General features: G+C 42.1%; 1 protein-coding gene across 3 annotated transcripts in view; it reads right to left on the reverse strand.

Annotated features, from left to right (window-relative positions):
* Positions 1–7,019: 7,019 nt before the first annotated feature.
* THY1 (Thy-1 cell surface antigen) overlaps positions 7,020–16,459 on the reverse strand; it is a 38,386-nt gene continuing 28,946 nt past the window's right edge. For all 3 annotated transcript variants that reach the window (XM_075838912.1, XM_075838914.1, XM_075838913.1), the window contains 3 exons: positions 11,635–11,690; positions 9,733–10,080; positions 7,020–8,152 (listed from right to left, as the gene is read on the reverse strand). In XM_075838912.1, coding sequence (XP_075695027.1) covers positions 8,046–8,152; positions 9,733–10,080; positions 11,635–11,671 — 492 coding nt within the window. In that variant the 5' untranslated portion in view covers positions 11,672–11,690 and the 3' untranslated portion in view covers positions 7,020–8,045. The remainder of the gene's footprint in view (positions 8,153–9,732; positions 10,081–11,634; positions 11,691–16,459) is intronic.

Genomic DNA, 16,459 nt, shown 5'->3' on the forward strand with positions numbered 1-16,459 from the left:
GTGGTCCGAATCCCGACAAGTACTCCTGGTATCGGCATTTAACCCTACCCAACTACTCCCCACTGCCCATGATTGATGGATGGCACACACTATGGCAACGTTACTGTTCTCTCTGCTGAATTCCAGCACATGCGCCACTCGCATTATGTCCGCTGCATGCGCAGTATGCTACCTACTGTGGTGTAATGTCCTCAAGGTCTAACAGCGTATGCAGTGCAAGGAGTCTGAATTGGAAATATGGATTTCTAAAGTGGACAACCCCTTTAATGTAAACTTTAATACATAATTTACTGTACATTTGAAATCAACACTCCAAGTGGATATAAAATCCTGTGGGTATACCAGTAATGTGTAAGATGGGAATACCCATTTCATTTCTATCAAACCTATATTCCTTAGGCTTTAACAGTTTGGTTTTTACTGTGTTTTCTAAAGTTTTACAGGAGTCCATTAATGTAGTGCAGCTGTTCTGAAGAAACATTTAAGCAATCTTGTTGACATGGCCGGCTCCAGGTTTATGTGGGCCCTTGGCGACAGACTTAGTGGGCCCCATTGCAGGGTAAGTCATGGTGGCAGTAAAATTGCAGAAAACGTCACTCTGTGCCCCCGTATAGTAGTTAGACCCAGTTTATGCTCCCATAAAGAATTTAGACCCTCAGTTTGTACCCCTACAAATTTAGTACCCACTGCAGATAGTGCCACATAGCGCCCCTCTCAGGTAGAGCCACACAGCCCCCTCCCAGGTAGTGCCGCACAGCCCTCCCTGGTATTGCCACACAGCCCCCCTCCCCGGTAGTGCCGCACAGACCCGTTCCCAGGTAGTGCTGCACAGCCCTCCCTGGTATTACCACACAGCCCCCTCCCTGGTAGTGCCACACAGTCCCTGTAGGTAGTGCCTTTGAGACTCCCTCTAGGAGTGCAATCCCCATTGCTGATGCTCTGGCCAGGGATTCCGCTTCAGGAGGAGCCCCTGACATCACTGTCCATATATGGAGAAAAGGAGTCCCAGACAGAGCGCTAGAAGCGGCTCTGCTTCGGGACTCCATCTCTGGTGAAGCCCCTAACATCACTGTCCATATATGGATGGTGATGTCCGGAGAAGAGCTGAAGTTCCGGGCAGACCGCTAGCAAAGACTCTGCTTCGGCTCTGGGGAAGCCCCCGACAACACTGTTCATATATGGATAGTGTTGTGAGGGGCAATACAGAGCCAATGTCCCGGGCAAAGCGCTACTAGCACTCTGCCTGGGACACTGCTCTGCTCCAGACATCACCATCCATATATGAACAGTGATGTCAGGTGCTTCCCCGGAGACGGAGCCCCGAAGCAGAGCGGCTTCTAGCGCTCTGCCTGGGACTCTTTTTCTCCTCCTAGCATCACTATCCATATATAGACAGTCATGACTGTTCATAAATGGACAGTGATGTTAGGGGCAACCCCAGAGACGGAGTCCTGGGCAGAGAGCTATTAGTACTCTGCCTGGGAGTGTGTAGCCTAGTAAATAGCAGAGTATAGGGAGTTACCGCCTGCTCTGCCATAGCGTTCAATAATATCTGTGTCCTGAAGACGTAGATACTATTGAATGTGGCGTCGCTACCGCACTAGCAGCCGTAGCGGCTGCTAGTGGGCCCACTAGATATAGGGGGGCCCATGATGAGCCCCCTCATGCTTTTGGCCCTGTAGCAGCCGCTATGGCTGCTACAGCGGTAGTTACGCTCCCTCCTGGACAGGGGCTCCCTCTAGAGGCGGAATCCTGTCGACAAGACACTCTGTCCGGGGATTCCACTCCTGGAAGAGCCATGACGGCAGTATCAGCACACAGCGGCCAAGTGGGCCCCCCAAAGGCTAGTGGACACCGGCACTTCCCCAGGTTTGCCGGGTGCTGATGCCCGGCCCTGCTTGTTGATATCCTGCACGACATCAGATGTCAATGACTGATCATACACGGTTCTGGTAACATGTTTATTTGTTACAAGTTGCATTAGAAAATTAATGACAACTACTGGAAACATGCAGAAGTTTTCAAGCACCATATTTAACCTGATAATATTCTATACCTCTCCTTAGATTAAAGGAACCATCTAGTGGAATGTATAGATCAAGTGCACAGAACCATCTATAGTTCAGGGCCATATTCATGGAGAGATAGAGAAAGAGATGAAGACTCCTACTCTCTGTGATATGTAAACATAGACTAGATACTAGATTTACAAAGCATAACATTTCAAATAGAATATATATATATAATATATATTTTATATATATATATATATATATATATATATATATATATATATATATATGTAAATGATACAATACTTTGGAGTTCCGCTTGTTTCTATTGTCCTGCTTTTGACTATCCATTTTCAGGTTTACTTCTTATTTATAGATTAATAGTGTCCTGTTGTAACTTTGTGTGTAAAGCTAGCCCCACACAAAATATTTTTCCCTAATTAAACAACCTGGAAATTCATTATCAGGGCAGTTTGCTCAAATTTATACATTCATACCCAAGGATATTTTACTACAATGGAACCATTTTTACAAGGAAAATGATTCCCATCATAGCAAAGCAAAACAATGGTAATACCCATAATGGGATCACCATCCATATTGTAAATCGTTGTGATAACAGTGATCATTGGAGGAATTGTTTGAGTGGTCCTGATAAATCTTTCCTCAATGGAAAATAATTTTCCACTTTAGATAAGGTGATTATTGCTACAATTGACATTTTCAGGCAGCTCATAGGAAAAATAACTATATGTAGAGGCACGCATAGAGGTTGACAACCCAATTTATTGCTGGTCCCATGAGAAATCTGATCACAGGGTCCTGGTGGCTGGAAACCATGAAATCTGTTGTTACTGCAGGGAAATTGCTGTGTCATTTATTTTACCTGCTGAAAATAAAAAGCAAGGTTTTATGCACACGGCAGAGTCAGGTATGGAGCCACATAAAGTTCTTGTGGCTCTATAATCTAGAACTGGAAGCCGAGTATTATGCCCCTGTATAGCACCATATTACAAGGCTGTTCTTCTGAGAAGCAAAACCACTGTAGTACTGAATCTGATAGATCATGCCATGTTTGTTCATGCACCCTAAGGGCTAGTTCACACAGAGTTTTTTGGCGCTGTTTTTGACGTGGAAATCACAATGAAAACCACTCCAAAAAATGCCCGAAATTGCCTCCCCTTGATTTCAATGGGAGTCAGAGGCGTTTTTTTCCTGTGAGCGGAAAAAAACGTCCGCGAGAAAAAAGAGGCATGCTCTCTCTTCCCACGGTTCCGTCTCTGACCTCCCATTGAAATCAATGTGAGGCAGAGAAAGCATTTTTTTGCCACGTTTTTTGCCCGCAGTGCACAATGGCTGGGGCCCAAAAATCCCACAAAAATTCCTGCAAAAAATCTCTGTGTGAACATACCCTTAGGGTATATTCACATGTTACATATTTGCAGCAGTTATGCCTTTTTTTATTTTTTTTAAAATGACTGGAAACCCCACGTGTGAATTTAGACAGCTCTTCAATCAATGGACGTCAAACCAGAGAACCAATGGTGTTTTATTTTTGATATTTCCTGTCTGAGAGTGTAAAAACTGAAAGAAATCATTTTTAATGTACTATTATATCTCCCACACTTTATGTTGTAAAACAGAGGATCAAAACACTTACTGTTATATGCACATATTGTAGAGAGATTTTAATCATAAAAAACTTATACAAAGGACACATACCAAAAACTGACAAATGAACATACCGAATACAAATCTAATACATTGTGAGCGAAAAGGTGTATTCTCTCATCTCCATATACTGTACACTATACTGTGTTATATATAGTATGAAATCAAAATGTAAACGTGACATTTTACAACCTAAAGTCTATGTAAACCTTCACAACCAATTTTTTTTATTATTGTCCCAATGCATTTAAAATGAAAAAGGAAGCAACTTTGCAATAGGTCTTATTAAAAAAATGGCATATTGTTATGTTTCTACAGTTCCTATGCAAACCTGTGCGTTTCCATGGTAACAGACAACAAACAAACCCTGTATAGGCTGATCATAGTCAATGTTTGTTCCCATAAAAGTGTGACTGCAGTATAAGACTATGCAGGGCTTAGCCTATTACCATGGAGGCGCATACATCTGCAAAGAGCTGTAGACACAAAACAATAAGAAAATTCAAACCTATTGCAAAGCTGCTTTATTTTTATTTTTAGATGCATTGGAACAATAAAAAAAAAAATTTGGTTGTGAGGGTGGTCATAGCCTTTATTTATTAATATAACATTAACTGACTATATGTCTCCTTTCATAGATTGCCCTCGGCATGTAACTGATGTAGGAAACATAAAAAAACATGTTTTCTAAGAGTATCTTCATGTTTTTAGGATTTTTTAAAATTCAAATTTGCATATTTTCTAATCTGACAAAATTAACTTTATCTTTATTGTCCTAACTCTTGTTTTTTCAGATGACCATAATCACCTGACGAGAAATAGTCTTACTTTTTTTCCACCAGATGTTAAAGGGATTGTAAAGTCTTATGAAGAAAAAACGTAACTATTGGATAATGAAAAGTACTGAAACTTTCTAATATACTTTGTTTTTCAGTCCCCACTATTTTCAAAATCCCTCACATGATGTCAGTCTGGGAAATCCTCATTCCTGCCAGAAGTGCATATTTTAAATGGTTTTCCCACGAACAACACTTAAAGAGGCTCTTTCACCACATTATAAGTGCCGTATCTCCTATATAAGGAGATCAGCGCTGTAATGTAGATGACAGCAATGCTTTTTATTTAAAAAAAACGATCTATTTTCACCACTTTATTAGCGATTTTAGATTTATACTATTGAGTGTCTTAATGCCCAAGTGGGCGCATTTTTTACTTTAGACCAAGTGGGCGTTGTACAGGGGAGTGTATGACAATGACCAATCAGCATCATACACTCCTCTCCATTAATTTACTCAGCGCATAGGGATCCTGCTAGATCCTTATGTGCTGTCTTATGCTAACACATTAACAATACTGAAGTGTTTAGACAGTGAATAGACATTCCACGGGATGTCTATTCACAATCTCTGCACAATCTCTATTCACTGTCTAAACACTTCAGTATCGTTAATGTGTTAGTATAAGACAGCACATAAGGATCTAGCAGGATCCCTATGCGCTGAGTAAATGAATGGAGAGGAGTGCATGATACTGATTAGTCACTGATTGGTCAGCGTCATACACTCCCCTGTACAAGGTAAAATATGCCCACTTGGGCATTAAGACACTCATTAGCATAAATCTAAAATTGCTAATAAAGTGGTAAAAATAGATCGTTTTTTTAAATAAAAAGCATTACTGTCACCTACATTATAGCGCTAATCTCCTTATGTAGGAGATAGCACACTTATAATGTGGTGACAGAGCCTCTTTAAGTCCTATCCACAGGATAGGTGATTCGCTGGGACCCCCACAGATCATGAGAACTAGTGGCCTTGTGTCCCCCGTTTCAAAGAAATGGTGGTCGGGCATGTGCGCACCTGCTCCATTCAACTCCATGGGACTGGCATAAATAGCTGAGTGCTGTACCCGGCTATCTCTGTGAGTTCCATAGAGTTGAATATTTTTTGTGGGAAACCCCTCTAAGGTTGCCATATACGTGAAATAACTGCTGGCCAAATACTTATTTGGCTAAAAGTTATTTCTCCCGATTTCCCAATAAACTTGCACACTTGGCCAAGCGTGCATGTTTATGTCAATGGGGCAAGGGGAAAAAAAGGCTGCCAGTGCCCTCTGTCGGCGTCTTATCATCCGTGGAAACAAAGTGTTTGGGCATGTTGAAATCCAATATCCCCAATCCTTCTTTCCCTCGAGTTGTTAACCCCTTACAAATTAGATTGGGTTTGGTCGAGTTCCGTCTAATGTGTGGGGGCACTGTTAGAATAAGGAAACTTGATCCTTGTGAAGTTTTACACATAATATATTGCACACATTCAATGTTGCATTGACCACAAATATTAAGTAGCTATGGTCCATTCTCTTTCATTAAGAATGGTTTAAGGTAGTCTACAGGTATAATTATTGATGCCTCTTCTAACTGATGCCTTTGAACGACATATATAAAGTATTATGTGTATAGCAAATTGACTTCTGCTTTTATACAGTAGGGTTTCCAAGCTGTTTCTCCCAGGTATTTACATCTTTGCCACTATAGAATTCACTTGAGGTGTAGATATTAATGTGGAGGGTGATTTGAACCCACACACGGTCTCCATGACAACACTGTACGGATGTAGCCATCTTTAACTTTACTCTGATAACTTGCTCCTGCGTGATATCACACAACAAAAGCCAATGAAAAGTCAAGATAAGGGATCTAGCCAGTGTTTATTTAATGTGTTAAAAGTCAAGGTAAAGACGGCTACATCTGTACCTGACAAAAGTGTTGCCATCGGAACCTGGCAGTAGTGCAGCCTCAGGCTCCAGGCCTGTAGCTTCAAGTGATCTGAGCATAGAAATGACATTTACATGAATGATTGTAACATTGATGTATAGTAAAACACCTTTTTAATCAATTTCCTCTGGTATATCTGCTTTAAATTTACAGCATGAAAATCAAAATCTGTGACACTCTGCAGGTTCTTTTGGGTGCTATGGGTAGGGTTCCCACCCCGTAAATCTTGAAGAGGTAAACTCAAGCACTCCTTAGTTTAGTATGCAAAAATTGGATTTATTTTGAATGAGGCAAAAAGTAACGTTTCGGCCACAGTTGGCCTTTGTCAAACACTATTGCCGCTGGTCAATAGAAAAAATATAGATACTGTATATGTTGGTATACAACGCTTAGGCTGTGTGGTAACTTGTACCATTGGACGCGTTCCAATGATACAAGTTACCACACAGCCTAAGCGTTGTATACCAACATATATCTAGATTTTTTCTATTGACCAGCGGCAATAGTGTTTGACAAAGGCCAAACTGTGGCCGAAACGTTACTTTTTGCCTCATTCTAAATAAATCCAATTTTTGCATACTAAACTAAGGAGTGCTTGAGTTTACCTCTTAAATTTACACCATGTGTGCCTAATGGTAACTTCTGCCTTACAAATCTGACTCGGAGGGAAATCTTCAGAACATGGTAAAGATGAAAAGTGAAAACTGTGGACTGTATAGGCAGAAAGAGAAGTAAATAAAAAAAAAATGGAGAACATAATGTGTCATTTGTACGGGATATTATTTTATCATATTATTTTTATTGCATTACTAGATATTTTTAAATGGTACGTAATTTGACATCAATACACACTGTTTCTTACAACAAATTGTTGTAAGAAAAAAGTGTCTGTTACTCAAAGCAATTTTCCTGAGCAGATTTGAAAGTTAAAGAAGCACTCCGTCTTTTTTTTCTATCATTAGATATCCCCCCAATATATATACTCAGCGAGTGTTACCTTATTTAGTTATTCCTTTCTATCTGAATTCTTCTCTTTAGTTGGGTCATGTGACTAAATAAGGTAATACTCGCTAAGTATATATATATATATATATATATATATATATATTGGGGGGATAGGTATCTAATGATAGAAAAAATTAAATAAACCCGGGGTGCTTCTTTGAAGCAGTGATGTGATTGGTTGCTATAGGCTGCACTGACACTTTTTGATACGACAATTTTTAGTCAAGAGGCCCATTCAGCCTCGTGTATCAAATTGTCTCAGAGAAAAAACATATTGCCCATAGTGATCAATCAGAAATCAGCTTTTATGTTACAAATTGCACTGGAAAATAATCTTTGGTTTTCATACATCAGGCCCATTCTGGAAATTATAAATGTTCACATGTGAATTTTACACTTGCATATACAGTAGTAGTGAACGGTTACCTGATTTATTTAATATGTATTTATCTCAAGACATGGGCATGGAAAGATATAAGGAAACACAAACATTTTCTGGAAATTACATGGGATTAGTTCTGGATCTGACTCTTGTCCAATCTCATAATAATAATAAAAGGATTTCTCAAAATGTTGACCAATCTTTAGAAGAAGCCACCAGCTTGAAGTAAGGGCAGAAAGAGAAGCAAGACAAGAGGCCATGATGTATTTAGGGCAAGGATACTGACTCCACCACATCTCTCCAACCTCTCTGTAGAAGAAGAAAAAGAAACGGGTAAATCCTTTATTAACTTCTAGCTGAAAACATACACCGAATCTCTGTATTAGATCATAATAATCAATACTTAGCTGGTATATAAATGGGAACAGGCTCTGTAGCTTAGCCTCCTCTATATTTAGCCATTTAATACTTAAAGGAAAATTCCGCTCTTGATTGACACTTTACAATGTTCCCCAATTTGTCTCCTTAATAAGTTAAGTGACTTTTTTAAAGCTTTGATTCACTTACAGTGTACCACATTTTAGTTACAAGATATTTTATTGGGCAGTTCAGGCAGAATTTTTGGGATGTCAGTTACCGGAGAGCAGTGCATTGTGGGAGCTCACTTGACAGTTACAGAACTATGCTGTTAGGTGACATGTCTGGTGAATGCAGATACAACTCTGGACAAAACAAGGTGAGCAGAATCGAAGTATTCAAAGCAGCAGTGTTTTGAAATGGAGATCACACTAAGAAATCACTTGAAATCGCTTCAAAGCAGTAAAGCAATTTTTTTTTACAAAGTTAGGCCTTATACACACGGACGTAAAAAAACCCCCCGTAATTACGGGCCCATAGACTTCTATTGGCCACGGGTACCTTCCCGTATGCTTACGGGAAGGTGCCTGTGCCGTTGAAAATATGGAACATGTCCTATTTCAGGCCGTAATAACGGCACGGGCAGGCCCATAGAAGTCTCTGGGGCTCCCGTAATTACGGGTGGCTACGTGTGTGCACCCGTAATTACGGGAGTGTTGCTAGGCAACGTCAGGGGATAGTCACTGTCCAGGGTGCTGAAAGAGTTAACTGATCGGCAGTAACTTTCAGCACCCGGGACAGTGACTACCGATGGAGTTAATAGTATTAAAAGTTAGCTTACCTGCTTCTTCCTCCAGTCCGGCCTCCCAGGATGACATTTCATCCCATGTGACTGCTGCAGCCAATCACCGTTGTCTTGGTGACTCGTCCCTCTTTTGACATCCAGTCCGACCTCCCTGGATGACGCGGCAGTCCATGTGACCGCTGAAGCCTGTGATTGGCCTGTGATTGGCTGCAGCGGTCACATGGACTGCCGCGTCATCCAGGGAGTTCGGACTGGATGTCAAAAGAGGGACGCGTCACCAAGACAAAGGTACGTATGAACTTCTTTTACTTTCAATCGCTGCGGAAACTCTGCCTGAAAGGGCTGCCCCTTCTCTCTTTCCAGCACTGATAGAGAGAAGGAGCTGCCGATTAGTGCAGAGTAAACGGGTCCGTAAATACGGGTGGAATACTGGTGACAAAGGGCCAGTATTTACGCCAGTATTTACGGGAGGAAAAAAATACGTTCGTGTGCATGAGGCCTTACTCAACCTTTTAATTAAATTTCTACAGTGAAATTGTATTAAAAGTTAAAATGTTTGCATTCATTAGTTTAGTTAGAGCCAATAGTAATTCATGGGGGCTGCCATACTGATACAATAATTATACCGCAGTAGTGGCAGTATTATAACAATTGCTCTACTACCTGTAAAATAAAATGTAAAATAATGGATAGGTCACTAGCTGCACTTTTGCTTCTTTCATCTTACCTTTACTCACGTTGATGGATACTGTTTGGTTGATGGTTAGGTCTTCAGGAATGTTTAAAGTGCAAGTGTATTGGCCTAAATCGGAGGTGTTGTACCGCTCAATGTGCAGCTGGACCAGGCTACGATCTGTATACACACTGGCTCGATTATGATATTTGTCATTGAAGTGATTAACATTTATCGTGCTGAGGATGGTCTCAGGTTCTTTTTTACGCTTCAGCTTGAACTCATAGCGCAACTGATTATTGGTAATGTTCATATAACGGCAGTCTAACCGTAGTGTTGGACCACGACCCATCAGACAAGCTGTGAATCTTGTGATTTTCTGTGCACAGCATGCTTGCAGTACTGCAAAAATTAAAAAAATATAAATAAAAAATATAATAATATATCTAGAAATTCTAATAGATTATTCATAATGTTCCATATATCAAAATTATATATTAAATAATATGTAGATCAACTTTCTGTAGTTTATGGTGAAATGCATATAAATTAATTCCCTATTAGGCTATGTTCGCACAGGGCAGATACGCTGCGTAAAAGTATACAGGGTATCCGCCCTAGGAATTCCGCCCGGAAAAAAAAGCAACAAATTGTGGTGCAGTTTTTCACCTGGAATGTCCTCTATGGAAAACAGCACGTAAGAAATAAAAGGCTATGCTTACCTGTAGCCATGGCGACACTCCCCTTTGATGTCCTGTAGCCCGGCCTCTTGGGATGGCATTTCATTCCTTGTGACCGCTGCAGCAGTCACAAGGGGTGAAATGTCATTCCTGGAGGCCGGCCTGGACATAGGAGCATAGAGATCTGGGTAAGTACAGAATTTTGTTTTCCCGATTTAGAATTTCTGGGGCGGAATTGCAGCTTTTCTTCCGCAAAAATCACAATATCTGCTATTTGTGGCGGGTTTTACCACTCCATTGAATTCAATAGGGAAAAGCCCACAACAGAAAACCAGCAATTCCGCAACATAAATTGACATGCTGCGGATTAAAAAAACTGCAGTATTTTTTTTTACGCAGCATGTGGGTGAGATTTGCTCAAATCTCATCCACTTGGCTGCTACCGTAATATGCTGCGGATATGTCCATTTGTCTATTGCGGAAAATCTGTAATGTTTACGCTATGTGTGAACATACCCAAATAGTGGAACAATATAAAGGAACTGATCTGTTAGAAGAAATTCTCTTTTGCTGCCCTCTCACTTTCAGTTACTCACTGAGAGATACATTTTGATAGGTAAATTCCTTAATATTTTTCTATTATCTAAAATTCCCTAAACAGATAAACGTGTAGTTCCAAATGGATATCTGGTGCGATACATCATTATATCAACATATAATATCTCATACACCAGTCACGCCCGCAAAGGCCCATAGTCAGTTGAGTGTGGTTGGTGCAGGGGAGGGGAGATGATTTTAGGAGGGGGCTGGAGGTAGTGGGGTGACTGCGGCCACATGTAGTAGAGGGCAAACTACTCTAGTAGAAAGAAAAGTTTTAAGGAATTGACACTTCACACGCCTGTGCCACAGTCAGACTGCAAAGTAGCCGTAGTAGTTTGGTCATAGAGACACAGAAACCTTTCAATTAGCAAGGGGATAGCCATAGCAGTTTACTCATAGAGACAAAAAAAAAATATTTGAATCAGTAAGGGAGTGGTTCTTGTAGTCCATTAATAGGGAAATCGTTATGGAAGAGAGGAGAAGGGGTAATCTTGGTAATCTGATCATACAGATAAAGTAACTTTTAAAGCAACAACGGGGTGGCCATGGCATTCGGATCATGGAAGTTCCATGGAGAATATGCACATTGTACATTTCCTATAAAGGGATATCTAGTTTCAAATGTTGAGGGCTTGTAAAAGGAGACAATTTTAACCATGTTGTAAATGATACTTACCAGCAACTATTGTCACCATTGGCAGTAAGTAATTCATGTTTCTTGTTTATTGGCACCTAAGCAGAAAAACAAAATATTAAAAATTAAATGTATTTACTTGTATCTATTTTTCGGGCGATCATGCTTTAGAGAAAAAGTGGTATGTAGTGAATCAAGTTGTGGGCCATAAAAATCTACATCTTTGTAATATATGTTAATTACCTATTTGCCTCTTTAGGCACTCCTTTTTTTAACTACTATGTGTATTTACTTCTGGTGTACAGAATTCTGTCGTTAACTAGTGTACACTGACTACAAACAGTCTTCTCTGTAGTCAGGTTCTCTCAGTATAAACAACCGGCTCTCCAGCACACAGACTCTTCCCTCTATTGATTGACCCCATGGCTGCATGCTCTCTCAGATGTCACACTCTAGTAAGCCCTGGTTCACACCTGCACTGGTGTTCCCGTTGTTCTGCTCCGTCAGAGGAGCAGAACAACAAAAATACCGGAAGCACCAGTTCTGTTCTATGACGGACACCATTGGTGCCCGACAAAACCCATTGACTTTTGGGTTCCATCGGAGTTCCGTCAGGGTGTCCGTGGTTTTACCTGTTTACAGTATTTTCAGCTGGGTCTGCGATGGAGGTCGCTAACAGAGCCTCCAACACAGAAATATTAGCAAGGACACTGGTGGTTCTTCTGAGTGCTGTTTTCCCCTCTGTTATTTACCCCCAATCAATTAGGATTTATTTCGGGAAGGTCTGTTACACATAATCTAAGGAGGGTTTTCTTAAATCTATAGTTTAAGCTTTTGCAATTGGGAGGACTTTTGTTGCTTGATTTAATGAAGGCTTTCGACACTGTGGAATGGGGATTTTTATGGAGTGGCTTGACACACTTTAGGTTTGGAGAAGAGTTTAATGGATGGCTAAGGCTCTTATATAACCAACCTAGGGCCAGCTGATGAACGATGCCTGGCAGAATGTCCCCTTTCCCCACTTTTATTTGCGATGTTACTTGAAGTATTAGCCATTAAAATTAGAGTAGAAAGAAATATTAGGGGTTTTGTTTTTTAGATGAAGATTAGATACCATTATACGTGGTAACATGCTACTGATTCTAGGTGATATTCCATCGGTGGAGCATATTGTTTGGGTGTACAAACAATTTGGCAGATTCTCAGGTTTGAGAATTAACTGGGAAAAAATATCAAACGTTATGCCCTTGAATTTTGGTATGGATTCGATAAATTTAGAGAAACTTGGATTGGCTTGGTAATCGTGTATTCTAGAATGGTTAGGGTTTCCCTTCAGTATTTGATTCATTGGAAGGACTATGGACTTGAGGAGAAGTCCTGGGTTCCAGCCAAGTCAGTCCATTCTGAGGTGTTAAAATGGAATGTAATTCTAAGAACTAGGGCCGGCGTCAGTACCGGTGCAAGTGCCAGGGCCCACTCAAATGCCGGATGCTTTACGCTGCCGTCATGGCTCTTCCAGGAGTGGAATCCCCTGGCCAGAGCGTTGCCGACGCTCTGGACGGGGATTCCGCTTCTGGAGAAGCCTCTGACGTCACTCTCTATAAATGGACAGTGACATCAGGAGCTCCTCCAGCAGAGGAATCCCCGGCCAGAGAATTGCCGACGCTCTTGCCGGGGATTCTGCTCCTAGAGGGAGCCCCTGACGTCCCGGTCCATATATGGACAGTGACATCAGGGGCTCCTCCTGGACCAGATTCACCGACCAGAGTGTTGCTGATGCTCTTGCCAGGGATACGAGTCCTAGAGGGACCCCGTCTAGGAGCGGAATCCCCCTATAGTGTTGCCGACGCTGTGGCTGGAGATTCCGCTCCTAGAGGGAGCCCCTAACGTCCCTGCCCTTATATGGACAGTGACATCAGGAGCTTCTCTGGGAACGGAATCCCCAGCCAGAGCGTTGCCAACGCTCTGCCCAGGAATTCCTCTCCTGGAGAAGCCACTGATGTCACTAGCCAGACCGTCAGCAACGCTTTGACTGGGCATTCCACTCCTAGAGGGAGCCCCAATAGCACTATCTACAGGGTGGGTGTGTGTGGCACTATCTAGAAGGGGGTGTCTGTGGCACTATCTACAAGGGGGTGTGTGGCACTATCTATAAGGGGGTGTGTGTGGCACTAACTAAATGGAGCACTGTTGCACGATCTACAGAGGGCACTGTTGCATAATCTACAGAGTGCACTGTGGCATTATCTGAAGAATGCACTGTATATATGGGGGGCACAAACTGGGGGCCAAACTTCTATATGGGAACATAAAGGGGGCCTAACTTTTATGTGGGGGCACAAAATGGGGCCTAACATCTATATGGGGGCACAAACTTTCGTTTTCTTACATTTTACTGCCACCGTGAGTTCCCCCACAAATGGGCCCACTAAGTCTATGTTGCCCATGGGCCCACATAAACCGGTAGCCGACCCTGCTAAGAACCCATAGAAATCTAGTCCCAAGGATCTAGTGGCCCCTCGCAGAAGGGGTGTACTGAATTCTACTCACCTCGCTGCAGTCCAGCACCGCCTCTCCCTCCCGGCTGCTGCCGCAATGGGATTCTCGGCGAAGCTGGAATGAATATCGGGTGCAGGACTCATTGTTTAAGTCCCCTATATACTGGTCTCAGTGACAGTCATAAATGTTTATTCCCTAATTTGGTTTTGATATATCCTGATCTTGTTGTAGCGTGTTTCTGACTCCTGAATATGTCTTGGATTATCCCCTGTACTGCAAACTTGGCTCTGCTACGTCACTGTTACCGAACCCTGTATTTCCTAACTAACTTTCTGACCGCTGCTTCTGTACCACTCACCCCGCTCTGTTACACTCCCATTACAAACCCTGAACTGCATAACTTTGCTATATAATTATCTGGTTTTGTGTTATAGACTTTTACTGCTGTTACCCATAGCAAGCGTTTTGACCCTAACCGAGCTAGTGGGATATAGGGTGCTAAATTGTGCCACCCAGTTGGTTCTTTCTATGGATATTATAGAAACCAGACCATAACCTATATAATATAGGATCTGTAATTATAATAATGTAAACTTATAGGATGACAGAAATATCTTCACCTAGTTGTGTGGCACAATATCATCTAGAAGTAGTCAAGATAAAACTAGCGCTGTTCCTTTGTATTTGTAGTACTCTGTTAAGATATGGTTCCTGAAGGTGCTATTACACGGCCCGACGAGGGCCGTGTAAACGAGCGCCGATCAATGAGACAGCTCTTTGATCGGTGCTCGTTTGCTCCTTTCACAAGGAGCTAGTATGGGGACGAGTGTTCGTTACTCCAATCGATCATCCCCATACATTTCTATTATTTCGGCAGCACGTCTCCCCGTTTACACAGGGAAATGTGCTGCCGACAACGATAATTTTTGGACATTTAAAACGATATGATGATCTGATGAATGAGCGTTTGCTCGTTCATCTGCTGATCGCTGCCCTGTTTACACAGGACAATTATTGGGAACAAGCGTTCTGTGAGCACTCGTTTGCCAGATAATTGGCCAGTGTAAAAAAACCTTAAGCCTTGATCTTAGGAATGCAGCTAGGTGACCATTGTTTATTTCTTATGCTTTATGAACAGAATTCACACATTTATCTATATATTGGGAGACCAGTCTGGATTTCAGAGTAACATGTGCAATGTTGAGATATACTAAGCTGCATCAGGTTGTATCTGTGTGCAAAGTGGCAGAAATCTTGTGTGACAGTGTGCACTATGCAGGCCATGCTCCTGTTTTTTTCCAAACATTTAGCATACCTCCCTACTTTCAAGTATTGCGAAGAGGGACAACCGCAGAACTGTTTTTCCCTCTTAAGCAACATCTCTAACCCCGCCCATACACCATACCCCTGGTTCAGCCCACACAGTATCATAGTATAATGCCCCCATAGAACCCCACACACTGTATAATGCCCTTATAGCTGCCACACACACATAGTATAATACCCCATAGCGCCGCAGACATAGTATAATGTCAAATAGCTGCCCCCACACTGTATAATGCCCCATATATGCACCCATACAGTATAAAACCAACACAGATGCTCCCCATACAGTATAGTGCCCTATAGCTGTCCCTATACAGTATCATGCCCCCATAGCTGCACCATAAAGTATAATGCCCCATAGCTGCCCTCATACAGTATGATAACCCATAGCTGCCGCCATACAGTATTATTCCCCCATACAGTATAATGCCTCCCACAGATGCCCCCATACAGAATAATGCCCCCTTAGCTTCCTCAAACAGTATAATGCCCCCTTAGCTGCCAGTGGTGTAGCTATAGGGGTCGTATTGGTTGAAATTTAGCCCGGGCACTAAAGCCAGGGGGCCTGTGGCCCCCGCACCACGTCTATTAAAAGTCACTAAAGCAACTGGGGCCTATGTAATAAACTACATGGGCCCCTGTTACTATAAAAACAGTATTCTTACCCTCCTCATTCCCAGCGCAGCGGAGGTCCTGATGTCTTTGACGTCACAACGCTGTGCGCTGCGCAAAACGACGTGACGCTGGATGGCGTCAGGACCTCCCTGAGCCAAAGGGGAGGGTAAGTATAACGTTACTGTCTGCTGGGCCCTGTATCTAAGCCTACCTTGTGGCAGACTTAGATACAGTGTTCAACAGACCGTATCACACATGGGCCCTGTATCTAAGCCTAAACACACAGCGCAGCATCAGACAGTAATCTTTTACAGCATAATATTACTGTCTGCAGGGGACCTGTAGCTAAGCCTATCATGTGGTAGGCTTAGATACAGGGCCCCAGCAGACAGCATCACACATAGACCCTGTATCTAAGCCTAGCGCA

The sequence above is a fragment of the Rhinoderma darwinii genome, chromosome 10 (genome assembly GCF_050947455.1).
Source record: "Rhinoderma darwinii isolate aRhiDar2 chromosome 10, aRhiDar2.hap1, whole genome shotgun sequence".
Taxonomy (NCBI): Eukaryota; Metazoa; Chordata; class Amphibia; order Anura; family Rhinodermatidae; genus Rhinoderma; species Rhinoderma darwinii.